Genomic DNA, 24,139 nt, shown 5'->3' with positions numbered 1-24,139 from the left:
ACGTTGTAGACATTATTTGTTTTTACATTATTTAAATATGCTGTCACGGTTTTTATGGAAAGCGTTGTTTATTTCAACTCAGCAATGCCAAACCACATTCTCCACATTTTTAGACAATCTGGGAGCTAAACTGGCCTCGCTGCATTCCAGACCTATCACCATTTAAAAACTTTTACCGCACAGTAAAACACAAAACCTGATAAAGGAGGCCCCAAACTGTTGTGCACTTCATATGTTATCGTATTATTTACATACTGGCTTTGCAACAGACATATTTTTATATTTACATTTAAAACAGCTATACATAACTGCTACAGTCTACGCACATTTCCTGTTTGTTTACAATCTAATATTGCCTCCTAGAGTCTCAGTGCTTCAGTCAGGACACCTCAGCTGGAGCACCTGTGGAAGGGACACCGCCGCCCCCTAGTGGCCGGTATAAAGGCGGGAGGTGCGGTAAACAGCCGGTAGGAGAGGTCACCACCGTGTTCACACAGGATCACAGGCAGGCGGCTGTTTGTCATCCGTCCTGGAACAATAGACTGTTTCGAGACTTAAGAAGCCATGAACGTGCCAGTCGTGCCATTGGCATCCTGTTAACACTGCTGAAAATGCCCTATGCGTGTTGCTATGTGCTAGAAGATGGCGGAGACGGATGGTGGGGATTTTGCTCCAAAACATACGCAGAACAGGTGAGTGAGGACGTGGGGAGTCCATGGTGTTGTCCCGGGTGTTCCGTGTTTTCCTGATGGAAGTTCCCACGACTTCGGGACTCCATTGGAGTTTGTCCGAGCGAAGTGCGGCGCCGCGGCTTAAATTAAGGAAACACCGAGGCGGTGTCCGGGGCCTCCAGGCACCCAGACCGCCTGCTCTATTTGTCGAAACAGCAAAAAAAAAAAAAAAAAATAGAGAGAAGTTAAGGATGGAGACTAGGACGCCGTAAAACAAGTCTGTTGTGTTATAAGAATTTTATTTGATTTATTATATTAGATACTAATATATAGGTCACAACTTCGAAGCAATGCTAGTTTGCCTTGACTGTTGCCAGAAAACAATGAGGGCATCCGAAGTCTTTTTTCTTGTTGGCTTAAATAACTTCTTCAAAATTAGGCTTGCTTTTTAGATGCTGATACTGACGTAAAAATAATGCAGACGTCAGCATTTAATGAATTTTAATGTGGAGGTTTTCCCGGGAGAAATGCACCGTACTAGAAAGCGCAGGTGTATTTAATAAAGTCAGTGAAGTCAGGACACGCTGTCATGAGTATGAATGGAAATACATCTTGTCTTCCTGCTGGGAAAGTCAAAACTTATCCTGACATGGGCAGTTACAGAGATAAAATTTTATTTTATACATCCATATTAGTCCAGATGTATAAAAGACCCCCCCCCCCCCCCCCCCACACACACACACACACACACACACACACACCACCACCACCCTCTTTTCTCCCAATAACCTATTTTAAGAAAAATAAGTTTGAATTTGCTCATGAATTTCTTTTCCTTCTGAGCTCTTCATTTTGGCATGCAGTGCCACTGATAATTATTGCCTTCTTGACAGACGCCCATGCCCTTGTGCCTTTCTGCAAAGAGGGAGGAAGTTTGACAGGAATTTTATTTCATGCACATACACAACTACCGCAGGCATCCTTGCACTCAAACTTTTTTTTGAAGTAATTTATTCCATATCTGCACCTCTTTGTCTATTGTCTTACTTCAATCACCAACCTGCAGTGTTTACATACTAAAAATTAATTAGCTAGATATTGTGCAATGAGCTAATGCAACCTCCAGAGCAGGTCTTGATTAGGAAAGGAAACTTGACTATTTGGGCTACATTTTATTTTTGAACAAAAATAAAGCTGAGATTCAAAGGAACAGATCTTTTTGATCACATCAACACGTCTTGATACTCAAGATCAGTACCCAAAAGTATGAGTTGCTGTGGATTATTTTTATACACACAGGTTGCATTGCTTCATTCTTTGGGATTGATAATGTTCTGTTTATGCCAGTCATCATAATTTCTCCTGTTAGGTTCTTTATCAGATTTGTTATCGATGCCTGATCAGTTTTTTGAGTGTGTGTGTGTGTGTGAGGGGATTTTCATTTTTTAATATTCATGATCTGAATAGGATAATTGTTAGATTTGCACATTCTGATAATTCCCTTTTAGCCTCATCTGGTGTGTAGATGCATTTTTAAACTTCCTGCTGTGAGTGGATGCCATTGTTTAAGGAAGTGCAAACAAAAACTTATGTCGTTGGAGGTTATTTCTACTTTGGGTAAATGTGTTCCTCGAGGACTGACATGTCATTTTATTTAAACCTTTATTTAACCAGGCAAACATATTAAGAACAATTTCTTATCTACAACAGTGGCCTGGCAAAAGGCAAAGCCTTTTGAGGGGATCTCCTTCAAAGTGATGACTTTTCATGCACCTATGATAGTAATGTGTCTACCAGTTATAATTGTGCTTACTTGCTTCTCGGTTACCCACTTTGTGTCTGATTTCAGTTTTCTATATATAGCAGTAAAATCTTTTCCCCTCATAATGCCTTCAGTGTAGAGACACATTCTTACTAAGGCAAAGACACTGAATAGTGCAGAATGCATTTTTCCATGGCTGATTAGATTAGATTACATTTTCATCACAGTAATACTTTCACCAGACACAACATATCGATCTCTTCAACTATGCAGGACCTTTGAAACGCCTATAGTAATAGAAATTAAGATCAGGAGAGATCTGGAAAAAAAGGAACAATCACTTGAGTGACTTGAGGCCTTTTTCTCTTTACAGTATGGCAAACAAGAATAGCACCCTGCGCTGTACTTTCTCAGCCCCGAGCCACAGTTCCACTCTCCTTCAGGGCTTGTCTGTTTTGCGGGCTCAGGGCCAGCTACTTGACGTCGTGCTGGCCATCAACGAGGAGCGCTTCCAGGTCCATAAAGCAGTGCTGGCCGCCTGTAGTGATTATTTCAGGTTAGTCTGGCGCATGAGACTTGACACGAGACCCAGTTTGTATTCATAACTGGAAGCTCTTAGCTGGAATGGGGGAAAAATGCTAAATAATATACACTGCTCAAAAAAAAAAAAAAATTAAGGAGACACTTTAAAACACATCAGATCTCAATGGGGGGGGGGGGGTCATGTGTTAGAAGTGAAAGGATGCCACATCATTTGATGGAAATGAAAATGATCATCTACAGAGGGCTGAATTCAAAGACACCCCAAAAGTCAAAGTGAAAAAATTATGTAGCAGGCTAGTCCATTTTACCGGAATTTCATTGTAGCAACTCAAAATGGTACTCAGTAGTTTGTATGGCCCCTACGTCCTTGTATGCATGCCTGACAATGTCGGGTCATGCTTCTAATGAGATGACAGATGGTGTCCTGGGAGATCTCCTCCCAGATCTGGACCAGAGTATCACTGAACTCCTGGACAGTCTGAGGTGCAACTTGGCAGTACTGGATGGAGCGAAACAATGTCCTATAGTTGTTCTGTTGGATTTAGGTCGGGAGCCAGTCAATGGTATCAATTCCTGCATACTCTTGCCACATGAGGCCAGGCATTGTGTTACACCAGGAGGAACCCAGAACCCACTGCACCAGCGTAAGGTCTGACAGTGGGTCTAAGGATTTCATCCCGGCACCTAATGTCAATCAGGGTGCCGTTGCCTACCCTGTAGAGGTCTGTACATCCCTCCATGGATATGCCACCCCAGACCATCACTGACCCACCACAATACTGGTCATACCGAATGACGTTACAGGCAGCATAATATTCTCCACAGCTTTTCCAGACCCTTTCATGTCTGTCACATTGTTCAGGGTGAACCTGCCCTCATCTGTGAAAAGCACAGGGCGCCAGTGGCGGACCTGCCAATTCTGATATTTTATGGCAAATGCCAATCGAGCTTTATGGTGCTAGGGAGTGAACACAGGGTCCACTAGAAGACATCGGGCCCTCAGGCCACCCTCATAAAGTCTGTTTCTTGTGTGGTCAGAGACATTCACATCAGTCATTTTGGGGTCATTTTGTAGGGCTCTGGCAGTGCTCATCCTGTTCTTCTTTGCACAAAGGAGCAGATGCCGGTTCTGTTGATGGGTTATGAACCTTCTACAGCCCTGTCCAGCTCCCCTAGAATAACTGCCTGTCTCCTGGAATCTCCTCCATGGTCTTGAGACTGTGTTGGGTGACACAGAAAACCTTCTGGCAATGGTACATATTGATGTTCCCTCTTGGAGGAGTTGGACTACCTGTGCAACCTCTGTAGGATCCAGGTATCACCTCATGCTACCAGTAGTGACCCTGACCCTAGCCTAATGCAAAACTACTGGAAAAAAACAGTCAGAAAAGATGAGGAGGGAAAAAATGTCAGTGGCCTCCACCTGTAAAACCATTCCTGGGTTGTCTTACTGTTGCCCCTCTAGTGCACCTGTTGTTAATTTCATTAACACCAAAACAGCTGAAACTGATTAACAAGCCCCTCTGCTACCAGATCAATATCGCAGAAGTTTAACTGACTTGATGCTAAACTCCAATTAAAAAGGGTTCCTTTAATTTTTTTTTCCTGAGCAGTGTATTTGTAAAAGTAAAAATCCTGTGTAGACTGATGTGCATAAGTGACAATTGTTTTAAAACGATAATTAAACACAGTTTAAATCATTGTACAAGAGAGCAACATAAAAATGCAGCCAAACGAAACCTCATTGTTTTGCACAATAGTTTTCAGTTCATCTGCCATGGACACCAGACTCTAAACAATGACTCAGAAAGAAGGCTTTTCTTTTTTTTTTTAACGTAGAATTGCTCTGACTCTGTCATAGAAGAACAAACAAAATTCATGCAGTTTTGAAATCTGCTTTCAGAAGAGACTGAAATGTAAAATATCACGTTGTTTACTGACATGTTCTTGTGTTTCAGAGCAATGTTTACGGGAGGCATGAGGGAGTCAAACCAAGATACCATTGAGCTGAAGGGTTTGTCTGCCCGTGGGCTGAAACATATTATCGACTTTGCCTATAGTGCAGAAGTCACTTTAGACTTGGACTGTATTCAGGATGTCCTCGGAGCTGCTGTCTTCCTCCAGATGGTTCCCGTCGTGGAGCTCTGTGAGGAGTTCCTCAAGTCAGCGATGAGCGTTGAGACATGCCTACACATCGGCCAGATGGCCACCACATTCAGCTTGTCTTCCCTGAAGGAGTCAGTGGACGCCTTCACCTTTCGCCACTTCCTCCAGATAGCAGAGGAGGAGGATTTCCTGCACATTCCCATGGAGCGCCTCATCTTCTTCCTTCAAAGCAACAAACTGAAGAACTGTAGTGAGATCGACCTCTTCCATGCCGCCATCAGGTGGCTCCAGTATGATGAGTCACGCCGGGCTCAAGCCAGCAGTGTCCTCTGCCACGTGCGCTTCCCCCTCATGCGCTCCTCAGAGTTGGTGGACAGTGTTCAGAGAGTGAACATCATGGTGGAGGATGTTCAGTGTCGCCAGTATCTCCTTGAGGCCTTCAATTACCAGATCCTTCCCTTCCGACAGCATGAAATGCAGTCCTCGCGGACACTCATTCGCTCTGACGTCATGTCAATCATCACCTTTGGTGGAACGCCCTACACTGACAATGATCGCACAGTCAGCAGCAAGGTGTACTATCTTCCTGATGTTGCATCCCGCCAGTTCAAAGAGCTTACAGAGATGGACACGGGGTGCAGCCACGCTTGTGTTGCCGTACTCGATAACTTTGTGTACCTCGTCGGTGGACAGCACTTACAGTATCGCAGTGGTGAGGGGGCGGTAGACAGCTGTTATCGCTATGATCCACATCTGAACCAATGGCTGCGCATCCCATCCATGCAGGAGGCTCGTATCCAGTTTCAGCTTAATGTGCTAAACGGACAGCTCTACGCCACGGGAGGGCGCAATCGATCCGGCAGTCTGTCATCTGTAGAGTGTTACTGCCCAAAGAAGAATGAGTGGTCTTGTGTGGAACCGTTAAAACGCAGGATTTGGGGTCATGCGGGTACTCCCTGTGGAGAGAAGCTGTATATCTCAGGAGGTTACGGTGTCTCGTTAGATGACAAGAAAACTCTTCACTGTTACGATCCGGTGACAGATCAGTGGGACTTTAGAGCTCCCATGAATGAACCCAGAGTGCTGCATGCCATGATCAGCACCAGGGATCGGGTTTATGCCCTGGGCGGTCGCATGGACCACGTAGACCGTTGTTTTGATGTGCTGGCAGTCGAGTATTACATTCCAGAGAACGACCAGTGGACCACAGCCAATCCCATGAGAGCTGGGCAGTCTGAAGCGGGCTGCTGCTTTCTGGACGGAAAGATTTACATTGTTGGAGGTTACAACTGGCACCTGAACAATGTCACAAGTATCGTTCAGGTGTACAACACAGAGACAGATGAGTGGGAGAGGGATTTGCATTTCCCAGAATCCTTTGCTGGGATTGCTTGTACACCAATTATACTTCCACAAAACACCACACAGCGTTGAGCAGCAGACCTACGACTGTGAAGATTTTATTCCATGTGCTCTTTCTGCCGACTGTTGAGTCAACGCAAGGTGTGATCATTGTGTAAGTCTGCGTGTGCGTTTATACGAGGAAATAACCTGAAAAGCCACAGTACTGTTAAATGTGTATTAATTTCTAGCTTTTGGGGGGAGTAAAGTGTTTATTCAACATTAACATCCATTCATATTTATTCCATTAATCAATATAAGCTGATAATGCTGAAAGTGTTGAATTATACATATGTGTAATCTGCAGTTTTGAGGATTTTTTTTCTCACTTTTGCCCATTTGGAAAATATAAGATAGTAGCATTTCCTACCTTGTTTTTGGGTTTTTTTTGTTGTTGTTTTTTTTTTTTTTAAGATTCAGTCACTAAGTCAATCAAGGGCTTCAGTTACACACAGCACAAATGTCTTGATTTTTACCTTATTTCTTTAGAGTATGCTCCAAATTTTCCAGTGGAAACATTTAAACTCAACCTTTATAATGTTGGACAGCTTGATTGTAATGTTATTTTTATTATTAATATTTTAGCTACAATTGAATTATTCCAACAACTAAAGTATTTAATAATCAACAAACCTCGTATCAATGATTGCACAAAAACAAGTATTGGATGTGTTTAAACTGTGAATTTTTATTAGTTATTCAACATTATTGATGTCATTATTGATTATTATTGTCTTTATTGATGACTTTTTTTTAAAACAACTACTGCCCTTGTGTTTCTTGAGCTAAAATCCCCACTAAAGTACTAACGACTGTTCTCTCAGTCGACATAACAAACCAGTGTGGACCTCTTACGGCAGCTACATCAATACTTAATGTGTGTGTGTGTGTGTGTGTTTGTTGCTACAGTATGTTGCTGCTCTATTTATGTACAACAGGCATTACAGCTTGCATACCATATGTGGTTTGTCCCTGAACTACAGTAACATTTTAGTTTGCTGAGGATAATTGTCTTTTAAAATGTCAAGAGCAAAGTTTTTGCACAAATCCTCAAAAATTTACAATTTATACAGAAAGCATACTCACACTGACTTTTTATTCTTGCTACTTTTCTGCACTTTATATCTACTAATGCATATTTAAGTGATTGTAGACCATTGTAGGTAAAAACAAAGCAAAATATAGATGTGGAGTTGGTGAAGGAGAATCATTTATCATTTTCTGTGTTAAAAGTCAGAAATTTTCAAGGAAAAAAAAAAAAACCCAATGAAAAATCTTTTTTTTTTTTTTTTAAATCTCAGATTATATCAAATTTTTCTTATAAATTCACAACTGCAATCTTGAAAATTGTTTTTTGTTTTTTTTTTTCTGAAATATTACTCCGCTCCCTTACCTCTGTATTGCAGTGATTTGATTGAACCTACTATGGTGCTATGATGATGTAGTACTTATGTTTTTTTCTTTGAACCATCCATGTGATGGTGAGGAGTCTCCATTTTAAAGCTATCTCCTGTCTGCCTTAGTATGTCTTTGTCTTGTTCTTACCTGTATCAGTAAAAAGCACATTACATTGTCAAAGTGCAATATACAGGAAATTTCTGTAGTCAAAGGGGAATGTACACGTGTAGCTTCATTCTTTATTAAAGGTGTATCATGCTTTAAAAATAGCTGTTGGGTGCTTTTTTTTTTTTTTTTTAAAGTTATTTTGGTAGGATGCTTTATTTGTATAAGAAGCACTACCTTCCACTATAAAAGATCTATCCACACATTCCCACATACATTTACACATGCAGGGAAATTGACATTTCAACTAATATCATTTGTTTCTCTTCTTTGTAGCTCCAACTAACAATTGTTTCTATTATTAATTATTTCTTTAAGAAATTCATGGCTTAAATGGCAAATCAGTCATTTTTCTGCAGTTTCATCAACGAATCAACTTTTTTTTTTTTTTTCCTTTTCTCTGTTGCCAACCCAGGGATCTTATGTGTACTACTAATGCCAACAAGATCTCAGCTGTCGAGATGAACCAGTAATAAACTGCGCTAATAGAATGGTTTAAAATAACATTTTAAAGTTACATAACAGCATATAGTTTTCTGCCCTTGATTAATGTGTTACTTACTCCCTATTGGACTACAGGAGTGTCCCTGGCTCTGCAGTCGATAATTTGATCAGTGCATCTGGTTTTCAAGAGGGATTATTAAATATTTAAGGGTGTGTGATACTTTTCAAGTCATTACTTCTGTTTACCAGTGTTACAGTAATGTTGCAAAAGCAAGAAACGCTAATGTTGCTGTAGAAACTAAAATAATTTTATACAAAAATCTATATATAAATCATGGAATTTGGTGCATATAAAGCATATAGCTGCATGATGTATAATCAGCTGAAATTTGATTCTCTGTTGAGGTGTAGGGAGAGAAAGCTGGCTCACATATTCACCCCTTTAATGCTTTCTGGATGAATGCTTAACATGGTTTACGCCAAAAAGGTGCATAGCTGATAGTTGCAGGAAAATCTTCCTCTAGCTGATACTGCCATAAAAAACGGCTAAATCCAGTGTTTGTATCCCTGCTGTTTTCTACTTGCTCTGTGATCAGCCCTTCGTGCAGTTTATCTACATTTGTGACACAGATATGCCATTCTGCAGTTCATACATTGCTTTTCACGCACTTCATCAACATTTTTATCCATTGCTTTGTAATATTGTATCCATTACACATTCATTAATGTTTCACGTGCCTGTCATTTCATTCTGTTTTTATTCCGTTTGATAATCCTTTCCTGTTTTATGCGAACTTATTTATTTATTTAACTATTTATATCATGCATCTGGGGCACACGATTTCCCTTGTGGCGGTGCTTATTTTATCTGCTACTCACCCTGCAGCAAACTCTGGCAACAGTTGAAGGAGAAAAAAAACAAAACATCAACAGACACGTTGACCGTGCGTGATGACGACCGGAAAGGCCAGGAGTGGTGCGTAGCGTAACATTCCATTGAGAAGAAGAGGGGAAAGATGGCGTCCTCTAACAATCCTCGCAAATTTAGCGAAAAAATCGCTTTGCATAATCAGAAGCAGGCGGAAGAGACTGCTGCGTTTGAAGAAGTGATGAAAGACCTGAACATCACCAGAGCTGCGCGGGTAAGACCTTCCCCCACAGAGCGGCTGTTTACGTTTCGTTGCATCGCTGTTTGGCAGCTAACGAACACTGCGGAGATCTATCTGAAAGGTTGGGATGCTAAGTAAGCTAAAGTTCGTATCCGCGTCCTTTTGCTGCATCAGTGCGACGCCGCCGAGCGATGTTTCCCCGCGCCCGTTAAAACACGCCGGCGTTATTCCAACCACAACAGCAGCACTAACCAGCTTAGCCTCGCCTGCTGGAGCTGTGAATAATGTGCACCTGTTCTCCCTGCCCGTGTCTGGATGGAGCAGCCACTGCTGACATTTCGCTAGCTAGTAGACAAATCGCCTGGCGCGGTAGCGACTGCATTACAACGCGTTAGGAAAAGTTGGCTGCAATTTAGAAACGAAATGGGAAGCGATGTTGGTTGCCAGAGAGATTAACCAGCTGTGGGGTTTTTTGTTTTGTCTCATCTATTAGCGGGATAGGTGGTAACCCAAACATCACCCGTTATATTATTTTCATAGCATGCGTGCACTCACGGAAAGTAGAGTCAGCTCTAACTAAATGATCCACATGTCTTTAGCAACTGTATGGCAGCTCTCTCACAACAGTGGCAACGTTCACTAGTTGCCAGAACTGAAGCAGATGTTTTCATTAGGCTCCTGTTTATTGGGCCAGTTCGGTTGTTTAGTCTTTCACTGAAGTTGTAAGTCCACTGATGACGAATAAACATGCTTGTCCTTGGATGAACCAAGCATACAATTGTTAGACATCACTGTAGCCTGTGAGACATTCAGATGTACATTTTCCTGTCTCTGTTATGTGTGTGTATGTATGTGTGTGTGTGTGTGTGTGTGTGTGTGTGTGTGTGTGTGTGTGTGTGTGTGTGTGTGTGTGTGTGTGTGTTTTGTTTTGACATTTTATAGACTGAATATAATTGTACACTCACAAACACTTGACAAAAAGCTCTGGTTTAGCTATTACAGAAGATAATCATGTAAAAACAGTAAAGTGGAGCTGAAATGGGATTTTTTTTTTTTTTTAATTTTAAGACAACTTACAGATTAACTTGTCGTAATTGTTGGCTCACAGTTTTTGATGATCGACTAATTGTTTCGGGGCTGTTCACCTTAAAATGTATAAACCATCTTGTTGCCAGGAAACGTTGAGGCTAATTGTTGGTCCAGTTGCTGGAAATGATGCCCACTTACCACACTGCGTCAGTGTAAACCTGAGCTGTACTGTTATTTACTGCAAAAGGGGAAGAAAAATTTAATTTACTACTCAGTTTTATGGTCTCTGCCTGATTTCTTTGTGTTGCCATCCAAAGATCCATCCATTGCATTGGTTCTGATCATTTTATCTTCCTGCATTTCATTATTCATATACAAGGCCTTCCTTCACTGTGTTTTTAATAACATACATGACTTTTGTGACTGATGTCGTGTGGTTAATGTAGTAGCCAGGTGTGTTACATGGAAAGTCTGACTGTAATCACACCAGCTGTCAGTCAGGTGTCATTCACATCAGGCGATGTGATTTTTTTTCTCTCTCCCCCCCCCCCTATTGTTTTAAAATTTGCTATGAAAGATGTCTGCCTCTTGATTATCCATGGGACCACCACATTTGCCTGGCTCATCATGTTTCATCTGTCAGTAAATGAATCCATCAGTCTTTCCACCACTGTGGTGGCATGCACCATTCATTTTTAGCATCTCTTTTTTGTGTATCGGATCAGTCATTCACTCATGCTTTCATGCAATTTTACTTTGCACAGTTGCAGTTACAGAAGACCCAGTATTTGCAACTAGGGCAGAATCGTGGACAGTACTATGGAGGCTCACTGCCCAATGTCAATCAGATTGGAAATGGCAACATTGACCTGCCTTTTCAGGTGAGCCCTTGGCCTCTCTCAGCTGGTAAATCAATGGTTTGTTCTAGACCAGTGTGCCTTTCTCAGCTGTTGGTGATAATATTGGACATACAAAGGTTGCAGGTGTCTGTTGTGTTGGTGAAAGATTGGTTCAAAACCGAGAAAAGCCATTAAAGAAAGTCTGTTGGCTTATTTAAGGCTGTGCTGACAGTAAAGTGTTTAGAAATGACCTTGTGGTCAAAGCTGCATAATGCATCAGGTTTTATCAGGGTTCAAGAGTGAAAGGAGAAGACGTGCACTGCAGCAGTTTTTACCCTGGTGCGTAATTTGGTTCCTAAATTTTAAAGTAGACCATTGCTTGTCATGGCTTTCCATTTTTAATACATTTGCCAACTCAAGCATCAGTATGGGGGGCCCATGGCTTGACTCATTTTGAAATGAACACATTTGCACCATTAATCCTCAGACATTATCCTAAGACATAGTTTTATAGTGTAAGTAAGCTTTTTACGGGGGGCCTCATTCACCTGGTGTGTTCACTCTAGAACTCGGTGCTGGATACCAGTCGGACAACCAGACACCACGGGCTGGTGGATCGTGTTTACCGTGACCGGAACCGCATCACATCCCCTCACCGCCGGCCACTGACAGTCGACAAACATGGACGCCAGATATCCTTTCATTTGAAACTCATGGTGATGAGGGATGTGTTATTGTTTTGGTCTGATTTTAACTCAAAATCCTGTTTTGTGTCTGATTCCAGGCTGCTTCAAAGCAATGGACCAGATCTGCATTGTAGTCTGTTTCAGTCTGTGACTAGTTTCATTTTAAGCATTTAGTTGTTTAATTTATCAATTTTCGGAAAACTCTCATTTGCTACGTGTTTGTGTTATACATTATATATAGTATATTTGAAATAAGGAATGCACCAATTTTGAAGTTCAGCAACTAAAGCAATAGAATTTTGTTTTTGTTGTTAAGATAGTTTTTGTGTGTGTTTTTTTTTTTTAGTGACAGTCTTCATTATGAACACTATCTGAACTGTTTCAAATTATTTTAGTTCCTCATCACATTATTTCTAAACGTCTAGCCAGTAAAATGTGACCGATAAACATCAACTGCAGTCACACAGGCCTAGAGACCATTCTGTGACCCTCTGGTTACCTCTGGTTGCTAGGGAAAAATATATGTTGCCCACTTTGTTGGCAAGTGGTTTCTGGAAAGTGTTAGCAAAGAATGCAATTGATTGATGTGATTGCTTTGGTTGCCAGCAGATGATGCTGATTTGTCCGCAGACACTCGCCATTTACTCTCCGAGCTGTAGTGAAACTTTAAAAAGTGCAACGCAAAACTGAAACGGAGAACATTTGCTTTCAGAGTAAAAGTTGTGCATTACCACTGACGCCAATATGTTTCAAAAGGTGCAACTTTTATTTTAAAGGCGAATGGTTTGCGGCCCACTTTTCACAGTTCCTCTGCCGCTTTGCAGATAGTTTGCAAATGTTTGCAGGCAAGTTAGCATCTTTCATGCAAACTACAAATGACTGCGGCAATCTGCTAGTGACCAAAACACTCACATGGAGGTTTTTGGTGCAGCACCAAAAACCTTTGCAATAACCTCCAGCAACCACTTGCCAGCTGGTCACAGAATGCACATTTTCCTCTAGCAGCTGGTGGTTACCAAGGGTTCAGTGCCAGGTCTCTAAGCCTTTGTGACTGGGACTTTAGCAGTCAGTTTCACAGTGATTGCCAGCAACTACTCACAACTAGTCAAGAGATATACATTTTTTCCTCGTGGTTATCAGATGTTTGCCAGCCCATCCCTAGGTCTGTGTGTCCAAGGCCTAAGGAATGCAGTCTCTTACTGGCCATCTTGGTTACTGAACAAAACCAGCTGAAAACTCATTAAACGGATCCAGTTAGAGTGATTTAAAAAAAAAAAAAAAAAAAAAATCCTGTTGTTTGATTGCCATATGCGTTTTTTTTTTGGTTTTTTTTAATATTGTCACATTCACCAGAGATTGCTACCGTGCTGGTTAACATTGATCACTGTTTGAAAAAAGTAATCACTAGTCAGTAAATGCAAAAATTGGCAGGAGCCTACCCATCATATTAGATATATTAAGATATGATCTGACAGTAATGCTGCTGAGTGGATTTTAAGCAAGCGAGTGTTTGTTCCACTGCATATATTGACAGCCTGATATTAAACAATGTAATGCGATACATTGTAGACAGTTGACAACACTGTCAAATATATTCTATTAGATAACAAGACATCAAAGTAAATGTATCCCCATAACACTTGTGTGTCTAATCTATATTTTTATTGCCTATAAATGTATTACCCTTGACTAAATTCACATTGACAGCTGTCCTTACAGCTCAGTTTACCTCTCCCCACCGCCAGACACTAGCTGGAGAAGGTAAGCCACCTCCTTTTGTCCATTTGCCGAAATGAGAACTAGGACACAGCGAGATACAGTGTACTTCTAAGGATTAAATGACATTAGCCTGTGCAGCCTAGTTAATTCAATGCTTCAAAACTAAACAAGCCACATAGAAGGCCCCTACTGGGCTTTATGATGGTAAATTAAGGTCTTGAACTGATTCCTGATGGATGTGATGCTGTAGATCTTGAATTCTCCAGTATTGAAGAATTGGCAGTGGTTTTGCTCAAATCTCATCTTTATATCACATACAGGACAAATTCAGACTCTGCCTTACACCAGAGCGCCATGAATCCGAAGCCTCAGGAGGTCTTTGCCGGGGGATCACAGGAGCTGCAGCCGAAACGAGGTAGAGAAAGATCTAGTTACAAAAACACAGAGCTGCTTTTATTTATTAATGTGCAATGTTCTAATGCAGGCAGAAAACCTCAAAAGACATAAAGAGGTTGGCATATCACAGTAGTAGATCTGGACTCTTAGTGAAATTTTTATAAAGTAGATGGATACTGAAGAAGTGTTTCAGCATGTTGGTTCAGTCTTCAGACGGATGTAGAGGAGTAGCAGTCTCTGAATGAGGCTGATTCAGGAGGATCTAGAGAGGAAAATCAATAATTAACTGATTATCCATTGATTATGTCTTTTTATGTGTGAAGCTCTGATAAAGTGAAGCCAAAATTAGCTGGCATCCATTCAGACTGTCTGGTGGTCACCTTCTATTTTTAGACTCTTGAATCTGGTGCACAGCACTACATTCTGCATGACTGGCTCAGATATTGATGACTCATTTCTTGCACTGATTTGGTTTGTTATGTATTTTGTCAAAGCAAGCAACTGTGTCTTGCTGTTTCACTAATTAGTACTGCTGCTAACAGTGCCTGGGACGGAGAATTCGGAGTCAAGTGCAGACAAGGATGCGCAGAAACAGTTGTGGGATGACAAGAAGGTACTGATGGGACAGGGAGGGGCTGCAGAGTGTACACTGATGATGCAAGACTCGTGTCTCACAATTGCATTTTCTTCTCAGGACGATTCATCAACGCCCAACACATGTGATGTCCCAGGAATCAAGTGAGTGGTTTATGTTCATTGTTTTAGTAATCTTTAAAGGGAAACACAGGTGAGTATCAAGTGGACTACAAAAATCACATACAATTCATATCTCAGCAAATGTCTCTTTTTTTTGTTTTCATTTGTCTTTTTTTAGAGGGTGCTATTAGGGTGCATAAACTGAATAAAATACACTGCTCAAAAAAATAAAAGGAACACTCAAATAACACATCCTAGATCTGAATGAATGAAATATTCTCATTGAATACTTTGTTCTGTACAAAGTTGAATGTGCTGACAACAAAATCACACAAAAATTATCAATGGAAATCAAATTTGTTAACCAATGGAGGCCTGGATTTGGAGTCACACACAAAATTAAAGTGGAAAAACACACTACAGGCTGATCCAACTTTGATGTAATGTCCTTAAAACAAGTCAAAATGAGGCTCAGTATTGTGTGTGGCCTCCACGTGCCTGTATGACCTCCCTACAACGCCTGGTCATGCTCCTGATGAGGTGGCGGATGGTCTCCTGAGGGATCTCCTCCCAGACCTGGACTAAAGCATCCGCCAACTCCTGGACAGTCTGTGGTGCAACATGATGTTGGTGGATGGAGCGAGACATGATGTCCCAGATGTGCTCAATTGGATTCAGGTCTGTGGAACGGGCGGGCCAATCCATAGCTTCAATGCCTTCATCTTGCAGGAACTGCTGAGACACTCCAGCCACATGAGGTCTAACATTGTCCTGCATTAGGAGGAACCCAGGGCCAACCGCACCAGCATATGGTCTCACAAGGGGTCTCAGGATCTCATCTGTGGACGTCGGGCCCTCATACCATCCTCATGGAGTTGGTTTGTAACCGTTTGTGCAGACACATGCACATTTGTGGCCTGCTGGAGGTCATTTTGCAGGGCTCTGGCAGTGCTCCTCCTGTTCCTCCTTGCACAAAGGCGGAGGTAGCGGTCCTGCTGCTGGGTTGTTGCCCTCCTACGGCCTCCTCCACGTCTCCTGGTGTACTGGCCTGTCTCCTGGTAGCGCCTCCAGCCTCTGGACACTACGCTGACAGACACAGCAAACCTTCTTGCCACAGCTCGCATTGATGTGCCATCCTGGATGAGCTGCACTAACTGAGCCACTTGTATGGGTTGCAGAGTCCGTCTCATGCTACCACGAGTGCTTTCACACTTGTGGTAGCATGAGTGTGAAAGCACCACCAACATTCAAAAGTGACCAAAACATCAGCCAGAAAGCATAGGTACTGAGAAGTGGTCTGTGGTCCCCACCTACAGAACCACTCCTTTTATTGAGTGTGTCTTGCTAATTGCCAATAATTTCCCCCTGTTTATTCCATTTGCACAACAGCATGTGAAATTGATTGTCAATCAGTGTTGCTTCCGAAGTGGACAATTTGATTTCACAGCAGTTTGATTTACTTGGAGTTATATTGTGTTTAAGTGTTCCCTTTATTTTTTGAGCAGTGTATATCCAGTCCATATATGCCATTATCTGTTCAATATATAATATTTTATCATATTATAAATCATATTTTACAATTTTTAAAACCCAATAAAATTAATTTCTTGTGTTTGTGATCTAGTAATTTATGATGATCTATGAAAACACTGGGTGGTATCTATTTTATTGTAGTATCAGCACATAGAAAATCTGGGGTGGGCAAGGTATGCGCTCTACTGAGTGCCCTTCTAGTTTTTTTATGTTTGGCTTCTGAGGGCCAGACTTTGTGGTCTTGAGCAATAGTTCTCCAGTTTTTCTGAAAGCCTTTCAAAGTCAGTCCTTGTACCTCACAAAGTTTTTTCTTTTACCAAATGGCAGGCTAAAAACTGTCTATAGCAGATGAACAGTATCTGGAAGTCATGTCCTTAAGAAATAGGAAAAAAATATCCGTCTACTGTTTGGCAAAGCTGCAGCAGAAATTGTCTAGATGCAAGGGTGACTGTCAAGGGGGAACAGAGGGAGAAAAGGCCGAGGTATGCCAGAGTATACAAGAACTAGACTGAAAATCAGTGGCAGATGGTCTGATGGAGTGATGAATCCAAATTTGAAATTTTTTTGTTCAAATCTTCATCAATATGTATAGAGGAGGTCAGGAGAGAGGTACAACAGTGACAGGCTCTGTCATGGTAGGAAGCTGCTTAAGAGAGTCCAGGCTGTGTTGAAGAATCAAGGTGGTCCTACCAAATATTAACTTTCAAACACATTTGAATTTAACAAACTCTATTTTTGCCTTGTGTGCTGTATTTCAATTTTTGTTTGAACAAATGGAAATAAATAGTTGCACCTCTTCCCCATTGCCATAGCAGAATATAAAAATATAAATAAATGAGGGGTGACTACAATCCCACAACTCAGCAGTATGTTAAGAACATATAAAAATACAGTTAGAGAAGTAATACTAATAAGTAAGCAGGTTTTGTTACTTAGTTGTCTGTTTTGTCCATTTGCGCTTGTCTGTTTTGAAGCTTCCACTGGTAAACACCAGCTCAGTGTTAATCTGTGTTTTATTACCTCTACGTCTCTCTGCCTCTTTGAATTCTTTGCTTCCTCTAACAAAAAAAAAACTCTTTTCCAATTTTTTTTTTTTTTAATGTGTAAAGCGCCTTGAGGCAACTGTTGTTGCGATTTGGCATTATATAAATAAAACTGAGTTGAATTTTTCCCAATGTGTTGGCTAATTTAGGAAATCCACTAGTATCTGTGATGAGAATCACAAATCGTATCTGCTTCCAGGATTGTTTCCACAATTTGCTGATGTACTTCCTCTTTGCCATAAATCAGATCCAATTTGCTGCACCCTGCAGGTGGCAGGCTGGTAGCAGGTATATAAGCAGCCAGTCTGTAGGCTCATGGTACCATGGTTACCCAAGGGGTAAAGACATTATATAAGAGAAAAATGTCTCTCATAGAATTTAAATAGAAGTATATTGGTGAATTTTGCACTTTTTCTTTCTTTCTCACATGGTCCCTAAACCCCTGCAAACCTCCTCAGTACATTTAATCCAAAATAGTACAGACATCAGACCTGTTTTGATGCCTGATTAATGGACAGAATTAAACAAAATAAGACAAACATGCAGTGATTGCTGCTGTTTATTGATTAAGAAGTTAACATATTGTCGCATAAGTTAATTGCAGTACAATAGTCACAAAAAAAAAATCTGTGTGTGCAATTAAACATCTTTCCTTTAATTATTAAACATTTTACTTGATGACCTTTTACGCTAGGACAAAAGATGCTAATCTTATATAAAAGCACACAATAAATGGCTAATTTGCCCCTATTATGACAATATAAGAACATTTGCCATTGTTTTTACAGTTTAGATCACATTTTATTTACCATTCTTCTCTGGGGTTTTTTGACACTTGCTTATTTGGATATATGAAAAATACACAGATAAATGCATGATAAAATAGGAAAATGAAATGTGTTAACTGTAAATACATCTACAGTATAACACAGGGGACTCTTTATACAAGTGCAGTAACTATGACAGCTGCTGTGAGAGAAGTGAGGCTGATTGTATTCATGACTCCTATACTGTTTGCTGTGGTGGTGGGGATGGGGGTGGCAGCAATGGTGGTATCGATGTTGGGTTGGGTGGTTTGTGCTGTTGCCTTTGGAATTGCTGATAGTGAAATAGAAGGATAAACTTCACTCTTAAATGTATACAGTATAATTTGTTGTTATTTGCTTAAACTTACCAACAAGCAGAAGGAGGATGAAACAGATATTGATCATCATTGTGGAAAGGTTCTTTAATCTTCAAAGGTAAAATGATTGATTATTGTTTAATTTCAGATTCAGACTTGTGTTTCTCAAAAGTCAAGAAATGATTATCACAGGAGCCAAAACATTAAATATAACCAACCTGTAACAACATAGTTGAAAAAAAGTGGAATAGCTGAATAAATAGTGTTGCATAACATCCCAATAAAGTAAATTAAATTAAAAAAAGACAAATAAAATTAAAATAAAAACTCACTGAATAAAAATCTAAATGTAAAATATTTTTGTGCTTAGATTTAAGTAAAAATCTAAACCATATAAATTCAGTTATTGTATTTGTTTAATTTGCTAAATTACACAAATGTATTTATGTATATGTCCTTCTATTACATTATGAGCTATATAATCTTTTATTTAGAATATGTTTGTTTTTTTACTGTAATCATTACCATTGCCATTAAGACAGTTATATTTTCTATAATAATTAACTTAAGTTAAAAAAAATGTTTCTATACTTTTGTTTTAGATTTTATTAAAGTTAAAGTTTAAAGTTAAACTAAAATTTCTTTTGGGGGGAAAAAAGACATAGGCAGGACAGAAAACACGGTCTTGATAACAAATTTTTCTTTTTTCTCCTTACTGTAACAAAATGAAAACAGCAGTAAAAGCTTTCATAAACTCTAAAATTTGGTCAAATATTCTGGATTGAAAGACTTACAGATTTGGTCCTGTGTTGAGTTTTCCTCAGTTGTGCTGATGCTCACTGACTCTGGCAGTTGCTTTATCACTGATGTTCTCCACTGACAGGCAGCTTTTACATCTGCACAAAGCCAGTATGATGACATCAGGCACCAAAACAGGATCGGCATCTGCCTCTTTGTGCAAAGAGGAACAGGATGAGCACTGCCAGAGTCCTGCAAAATGACCCCAGAATGACTGATGTGAATGTCTCTGACCAAACATTTTTCTGCATTCATAATTCCATCAATTTCAAAAGATTTCCAACACCACTGGCTGAAATACAGCCCCAGAGTATGACAAATCCTCCACCGTGTTTTACAGATGGCTGTGGACATTCACTGCTATAGCTCTCTTGACCTTTTCCATACAAAAGTTTCTAATTTGGATCCATCACTCATCAAAACCTGTGACCACTGATTCTCAGTCCAATTATTGTGTAATTTGGCATACCTCAGCCTTTTCTCCCTGTTCCCTTTCATTAAGAATGGCTTCTTGACAGCCACCCTTTCACTGAGACCATTTCTGATGAGGCCCCAGTAGATGGATCAACTAAAAGGTCCTACTGTATGTCAGAGCTTTGAATTTTTTTTTAAGGACATGACTTTTAGATACTGTTCATCTGCTACAAATAGTTTATTTAGGCCTGACACTTTATTTGTCCTCCACTTATCCAGTTTTTTCAGTTTTTTTTTTTTTTCCAAAGGAACACTGCCTGCACACAATAACCAGGTTTGCCATGTTTTTGATCAACAGCTTATTATGAATCAGTTAAAGTGTGTTACCTTTGGCATTATTATTTAGATTCAACTAAAGAAATGGGAACAAATGGTGTATCTTTGTGATAGGCTGCTAGTAACAAAGTGCTTAAAGATACAATTTAAAATTGGTTCTTTGCTAACTTGTCCATTATGTGTAGAAACAGCACTGGTTCATCCCTTGAGTTAGGAGGCTTTTTTATGCTTGGATTGTTAAAAAGAAAAACAATCCATACATAAAACCCTTCAGAAAGCCTAGAAAACTATTGTTCAAGACCACTTTAAAAATTGACAAAGTCTGGCTCCTTGGGGAAAAAACTTAAATGAATGGAAATGAGGACTTGTTCATAGGTTGAAAACTGTCAGCATCCACACTTAAAGGAAAAATGGTCCCACATAATGTGCTCATTGTCAGTTTAAAAGCACATCAGGAAATGGTTTGCATCTTCTCCGCTTCAGAATTCAAATGATCATATTTAATCTAATGCCAGGTGAACCAACCAGTATTTGGTGTTCCCAAGCCAGTTGAGAGATGTAATGTCTTCATCTTCTTTGCTTTCTCTGAAAAAGCAAAATCTTTTTGTTTTGGATGGTTGAGTTTCCAGACTTTTAGTGCATCCACAATGTGTCAGCTAACTAAGAAAATCCACCACTGTGAAGAAAATCAGAAATGCTGTCTACTTCCAAGGTTCTTTGTGCAATTTCTTACGTATTTCCTTTTTGACCATAAATTTGATTTGGCGCAGGAGAATTTTTTTTTTCCCCCAGTGGCAGGCTGTGGACATTTATCTGTGGGTGTCAGAAGTAGAAATAATAGGCTTCATAATTAAAATTATTAAAAGGCAAAAATGTCACCTATTGTCATTTACCTGTTCCTGCCTTCTGTTAAATATGCTGGTATATTTTGTTATGTCAGAGTTTTGTTTCACTGATAAGACAAATGATCATATATCAGAGAAGCTTTTCTTGTGTTTGATAAAAAATGTGCTCTTTTCAGTATATTCCCCTCACCAGACCAGGAGTTGAACCCATCTGTGCTCCCAGCTGCACACAACACCGGCGGTTCGCTGCCCGATCTGACTAACATCCAGTTCCCTCCACCACTCTCTACTCCACTGGACCCTGAGGACATCGTGACCTTCCCCTCCCTCAGCGCGGCCAACAGTACGGGTAGCCTCACCACAAACCTCACCCACCTGGGCATCAGTGCTGCCAGCCATGGTAATGAGCAACATTTTATGTTCATTAGGTGGAACGCTAAAGATGGTACATTTTACAGAGTGACGCGATTATACCGACCAATATTATGACAGAAGTTTAGTTTTCAGTGGAATTTGTTCACAAAGGATAGCCACTGTATGAAATTTAAGTCAAATCCAGGTGTGTTTTGCATTGACATGATCAACACGTTGGCCCAACAGTTTCAGGTTCAACAACATCTTTTGGTCACTGTCGCTTATGTTGTATTAATAATACATAAAAACATATGTATTACAAATATTAAATATGTACCCCACCAGTTAAGGGAGCGATGGAGGTTGCTGGCTGTTGCTAGGTGAAATCTGTTTTGGTTGCTAGCAGATTGTCGCCATCACCTGTAATTTGTATGGACGACTATGAATTGTCTGAAGACACTTGCCAACTGCTTGCCGAGCAGTAGTGAAACTTTAAAAAAAAAAAAAAAAAGTTCACTGTCAGACTAAAGGTTGCTCCTAATGAAACCTAATGTGTTTAAAAATTGTAAAATCGTAAATGTTGGAACTTGTGCTTTAGTTACAGTTGTGTAATTCAGAAGTGTTGTTCTTTTGCTTTCTGTTTCTTATTTAGTGCATTTAAGATTATTTGAAGACAAAAAACAGCCTCATGTACATCAGTATTTTTTTTTTTCCTCCTCAGGAATCCCCACTTCTCCTCAGCCCACCATGACTGTGACTGCACAGCGCCGGCAGCCACCTGTGGTGCCACTCACCCTCACCTCTGACCTCCATCTCCAACAGTCTCCTCAGCAGCTCTCACCCACGCTTTCCTCACCCGTTAACATTACACAGGTAAGGATCCTCCTGTGTTAATTTAAAGTGTAAAGTTTGCACTTTCTTTCTTTTCTTTACACAAGTCTTTCTACCAACATAAAATCAGTTTTGTTCTCATTCAGCAACAAAGTCTCAGGTATTTGGACTGTAAATAGATTAAGTCAGTAATTAAAAAAATAGTTGTGGGCTCTTAAGAGAGATGAGGACAATAGTGATGTTGTTAGTGGGTATTTGACTAACCCAGGGGTAGGGAACTCCAGGCCTCGAGAGCCGGTGTCCTGCAGGTTTTAGATGTGTCCCTGATCCAGCACACCTGAATCACATATAGAAGTCATTAGCAGGACTCTGGAGAACTTGACTGCAGACTGAGGAGGTAATTCAGTCATTTGATTCAGGTGTGCTGGATCAGGGACACATCTAAAACCTGCAGGACACCGGCTCTCGAGGCCTGGAGTTCCCTACCCCTGGACTAACCCATGAAACCAAATATGCAAAAAGTGCAGGGCAGTAGTTTCTGCAGTTCTTGATCAGCACTGCTGGATGAACAACAGTCAAAACTGTGCTTTATTGGTCAGAAAGCCCTTTCATTGGCCATTCATCCCACACAGGTGGTGAGGAGTCAATAAATTACTACTTCTACACATTTACGTCCCAGTGTGTTGTCTTGCCAACAAATGAGCTTTGTCACTGCCTGCAAAAAGAAGTCAGATTGTATTGACCCTACTTCTTACATGATTTATTGCCCGAGTCAAGATTTTTCAAATTAGTTTATGGTCTAGTTTCAGGTCTTTTTTCCATAGATAATGAATTTTATTTTGTAGATTTTGTGCCCGTTCATAATAAAATAGATAGGAAAACAAAGTGTACTTCAGGGTCAGCTACATTATGATTAACAGGTTGCAACTGTGTGCATGAGCACTGTCCTTCTGACTCAGATCTCATCCTAATTTCTTTAGCATTTGTTTATATTAAAAGATGGTCATCACCGGAAAGGCAGAGAGTTTGGCTTTAAAAAGTCAGGTAAGATAGAACAACAAAGTCTGCATTGAAAGGAGGCCAGGGTGAATGAACGTGTCAGTTTTTATTATCCTTCTATGCAAATAAAGCAGATTATTTTCGTCATACCGTCCGTCCGTCCATCTCTGTGTCTGTAGACCTTTCTGGTCTATACACTCCAAAACCACAAAGAGTAGAGCCATGAAATTTGGTATGTGTTCGTAACCCTTCAAAGATATGCAACGTGATATTCATATTCTAGGATGTTAAGTACCCTTTGTACACTTTGGCTGTATTTCTCTAAAGTGAAGATGTGTGCCTGATCGCTTAGCCTAATTGTGATGATACTATGTTGTGTGATTGGCTATACCTGCTTGACCATCATTGACTGAAATAGAGAAAGTGGGGATCTCGCATATCTAGCAACTGACCTAGGTCACTGAATAACTGGCAGTAGCTAATTAGTGAGAAACTGGGGAATCCAAAATTTCTAGGTAAAGAGCCCGTCTATCGTAACAATGACTAGCCTCTAATGCCAACAGTATTGTTCAAATGTAAACAACATGGTTGCATTATGTTTTGTACATGTTTTGCCTTGTGATTATAGTATTGTGATACATAATTAATTAACAGCAACAGATTATGTAGTATGGGTGCATTATTTAGTAAAATGTCTGTACACATGAGTATAATATGATGTGAATACCTTGTAAGTATGCATTATGTCACTGCTATAGATTATATAAATAGAAAAATATTATGGAGTATACATGCTTGTACAAGAGTGCAGCAGGTACTTTCTCTAATTTGTTTACCATGGGTTTTTTTTTCTGTTCAGGATGTTTTTACCAAAAGGTATTTGGAGAAATATTAAACTT

General features: G+C 40.1%; 2 protein-coding genes across 4 annotated transcripts in view; both read left to right on the top strand.

Moving 5' to 3' along the window:
- Positions 1–399: 399 nt before the first annotated feature.
- klhl26 (kelch-like family member 26) lies at positions 400–8,142 on the top strand. 3 transcript variants are annotated; one of them, XM_030726745.1, is made up of 3 exons: positions 401–692; positions 2,807–2,989; positions 4,935–8,142. In XM_030726745.1, the coding sequence occupies exons 1-3, from the start codon at positions 643–645 to the stop codon at positions 6,514–6,516; spliced, it is 1,815 nt and encodes a 604-aa protein (XP_030582605.1). In that variant the 5' UTR covers positions 401–642; the 3' UTR covers positions 6,517–8,142. The 3 variants fall into 3 exon arrangements, with proteins under 3 accessions (XP_030582606.1, XP_030582605.1, XP_030582607.1); XM_030726746.1 differs by lacking the exon at positions 2,807–2,989 and having other exon boundaries at positions 400–692; XM_030726747.1 differs by lacking the exons at positions 401–692; positions 2,807–2,989 and adding an exon at positions 4,134–4,229.
- A 1,333-nt stretch (positions 8,143–9,475) lies between these two features.
- The window catches only part of crtc1b (CREB regulated transcription coactivator 1b), a 28,268-nt gene continuing 13,604 nt past the window's right edge, over positions 9,476–24,139 (top strand). The window contains exons 1-9 of the mRNA XM_030726744.1: positions 9,476–9,632; positions 11,393–11,509; positions 12,034–12,159; positions 13,853–13,914; positions 14,193–14,287; positions 14,796–14,881; positions 14,963–15,006; positions 21,233–21,456; positions 22,132–22,283. Coding sequence (XP_030582604.1) covers positions 9,507–9,632; positions 11,393–11,509; positions 12,034–12,159; positions 13,853–13,914; positions 14,193–14,287; positions 14,796–14,881; positions 14,963–15,006; positions 21,233–21,456; positions 22,132–22,283 — 1,032 coding nt within the window. The 5' untranslated portion in view covers positions 9,476–9,506. The remainder of the gene's footprint in view (positions 9,633–11,392; positions 11,510–12,033; positions 12,160–13,852; positions 13,915–14,192; positions 14,288–14,795; positions 14,882–14,962; positions 15,007–21,232; positions 21,457–22,131; positions 22,284–24,139) is intronic.

Source organism: Archocentrus centrarchus, chromosome 4, assembly GCF_007364275.1.
Source record: "Archocentrus centrarchus isolate MPI-CPG fArcCen1 chromosome 4, fArcCen1, whole genome shotgun sequence".
NCBI classification, from domain to species: domain Eukaryota; kingdom Metazoa; phylum Chordata; class Actinopteri; order Cichliformes; family Cichlidae; genus Archocentrus; species Archocentrus centrarchus.
This window is presented reverse-complemented; position numbering and strand designations above follow the sequence as displayed.

Excerpts from the sequence above, each read along its gene's own strand:
- klhl26 (XM_030726745.1), top strand. The coding sequence starts at position 643 with ATGGCGGAGACGGATGGTGGGGATTTTGCTCCAAAACATACGCAGAAC. Across the intron at positions 693-2,806 it reads CCAAAACATACGCAGAACAG|TATGGCAAACAAGAATAGCA; the intron begins GTGAGTGAGGAC and ends TTCTCTTTACAG. Across the intron at positions 2,990-4,934 it reads GCCTGTAGTGATTATTTCAG|AGCAATGTTTACGGGAGGCA; the intron begins GTTAGTCTGGCG and ends CTTGTGTTTCAG.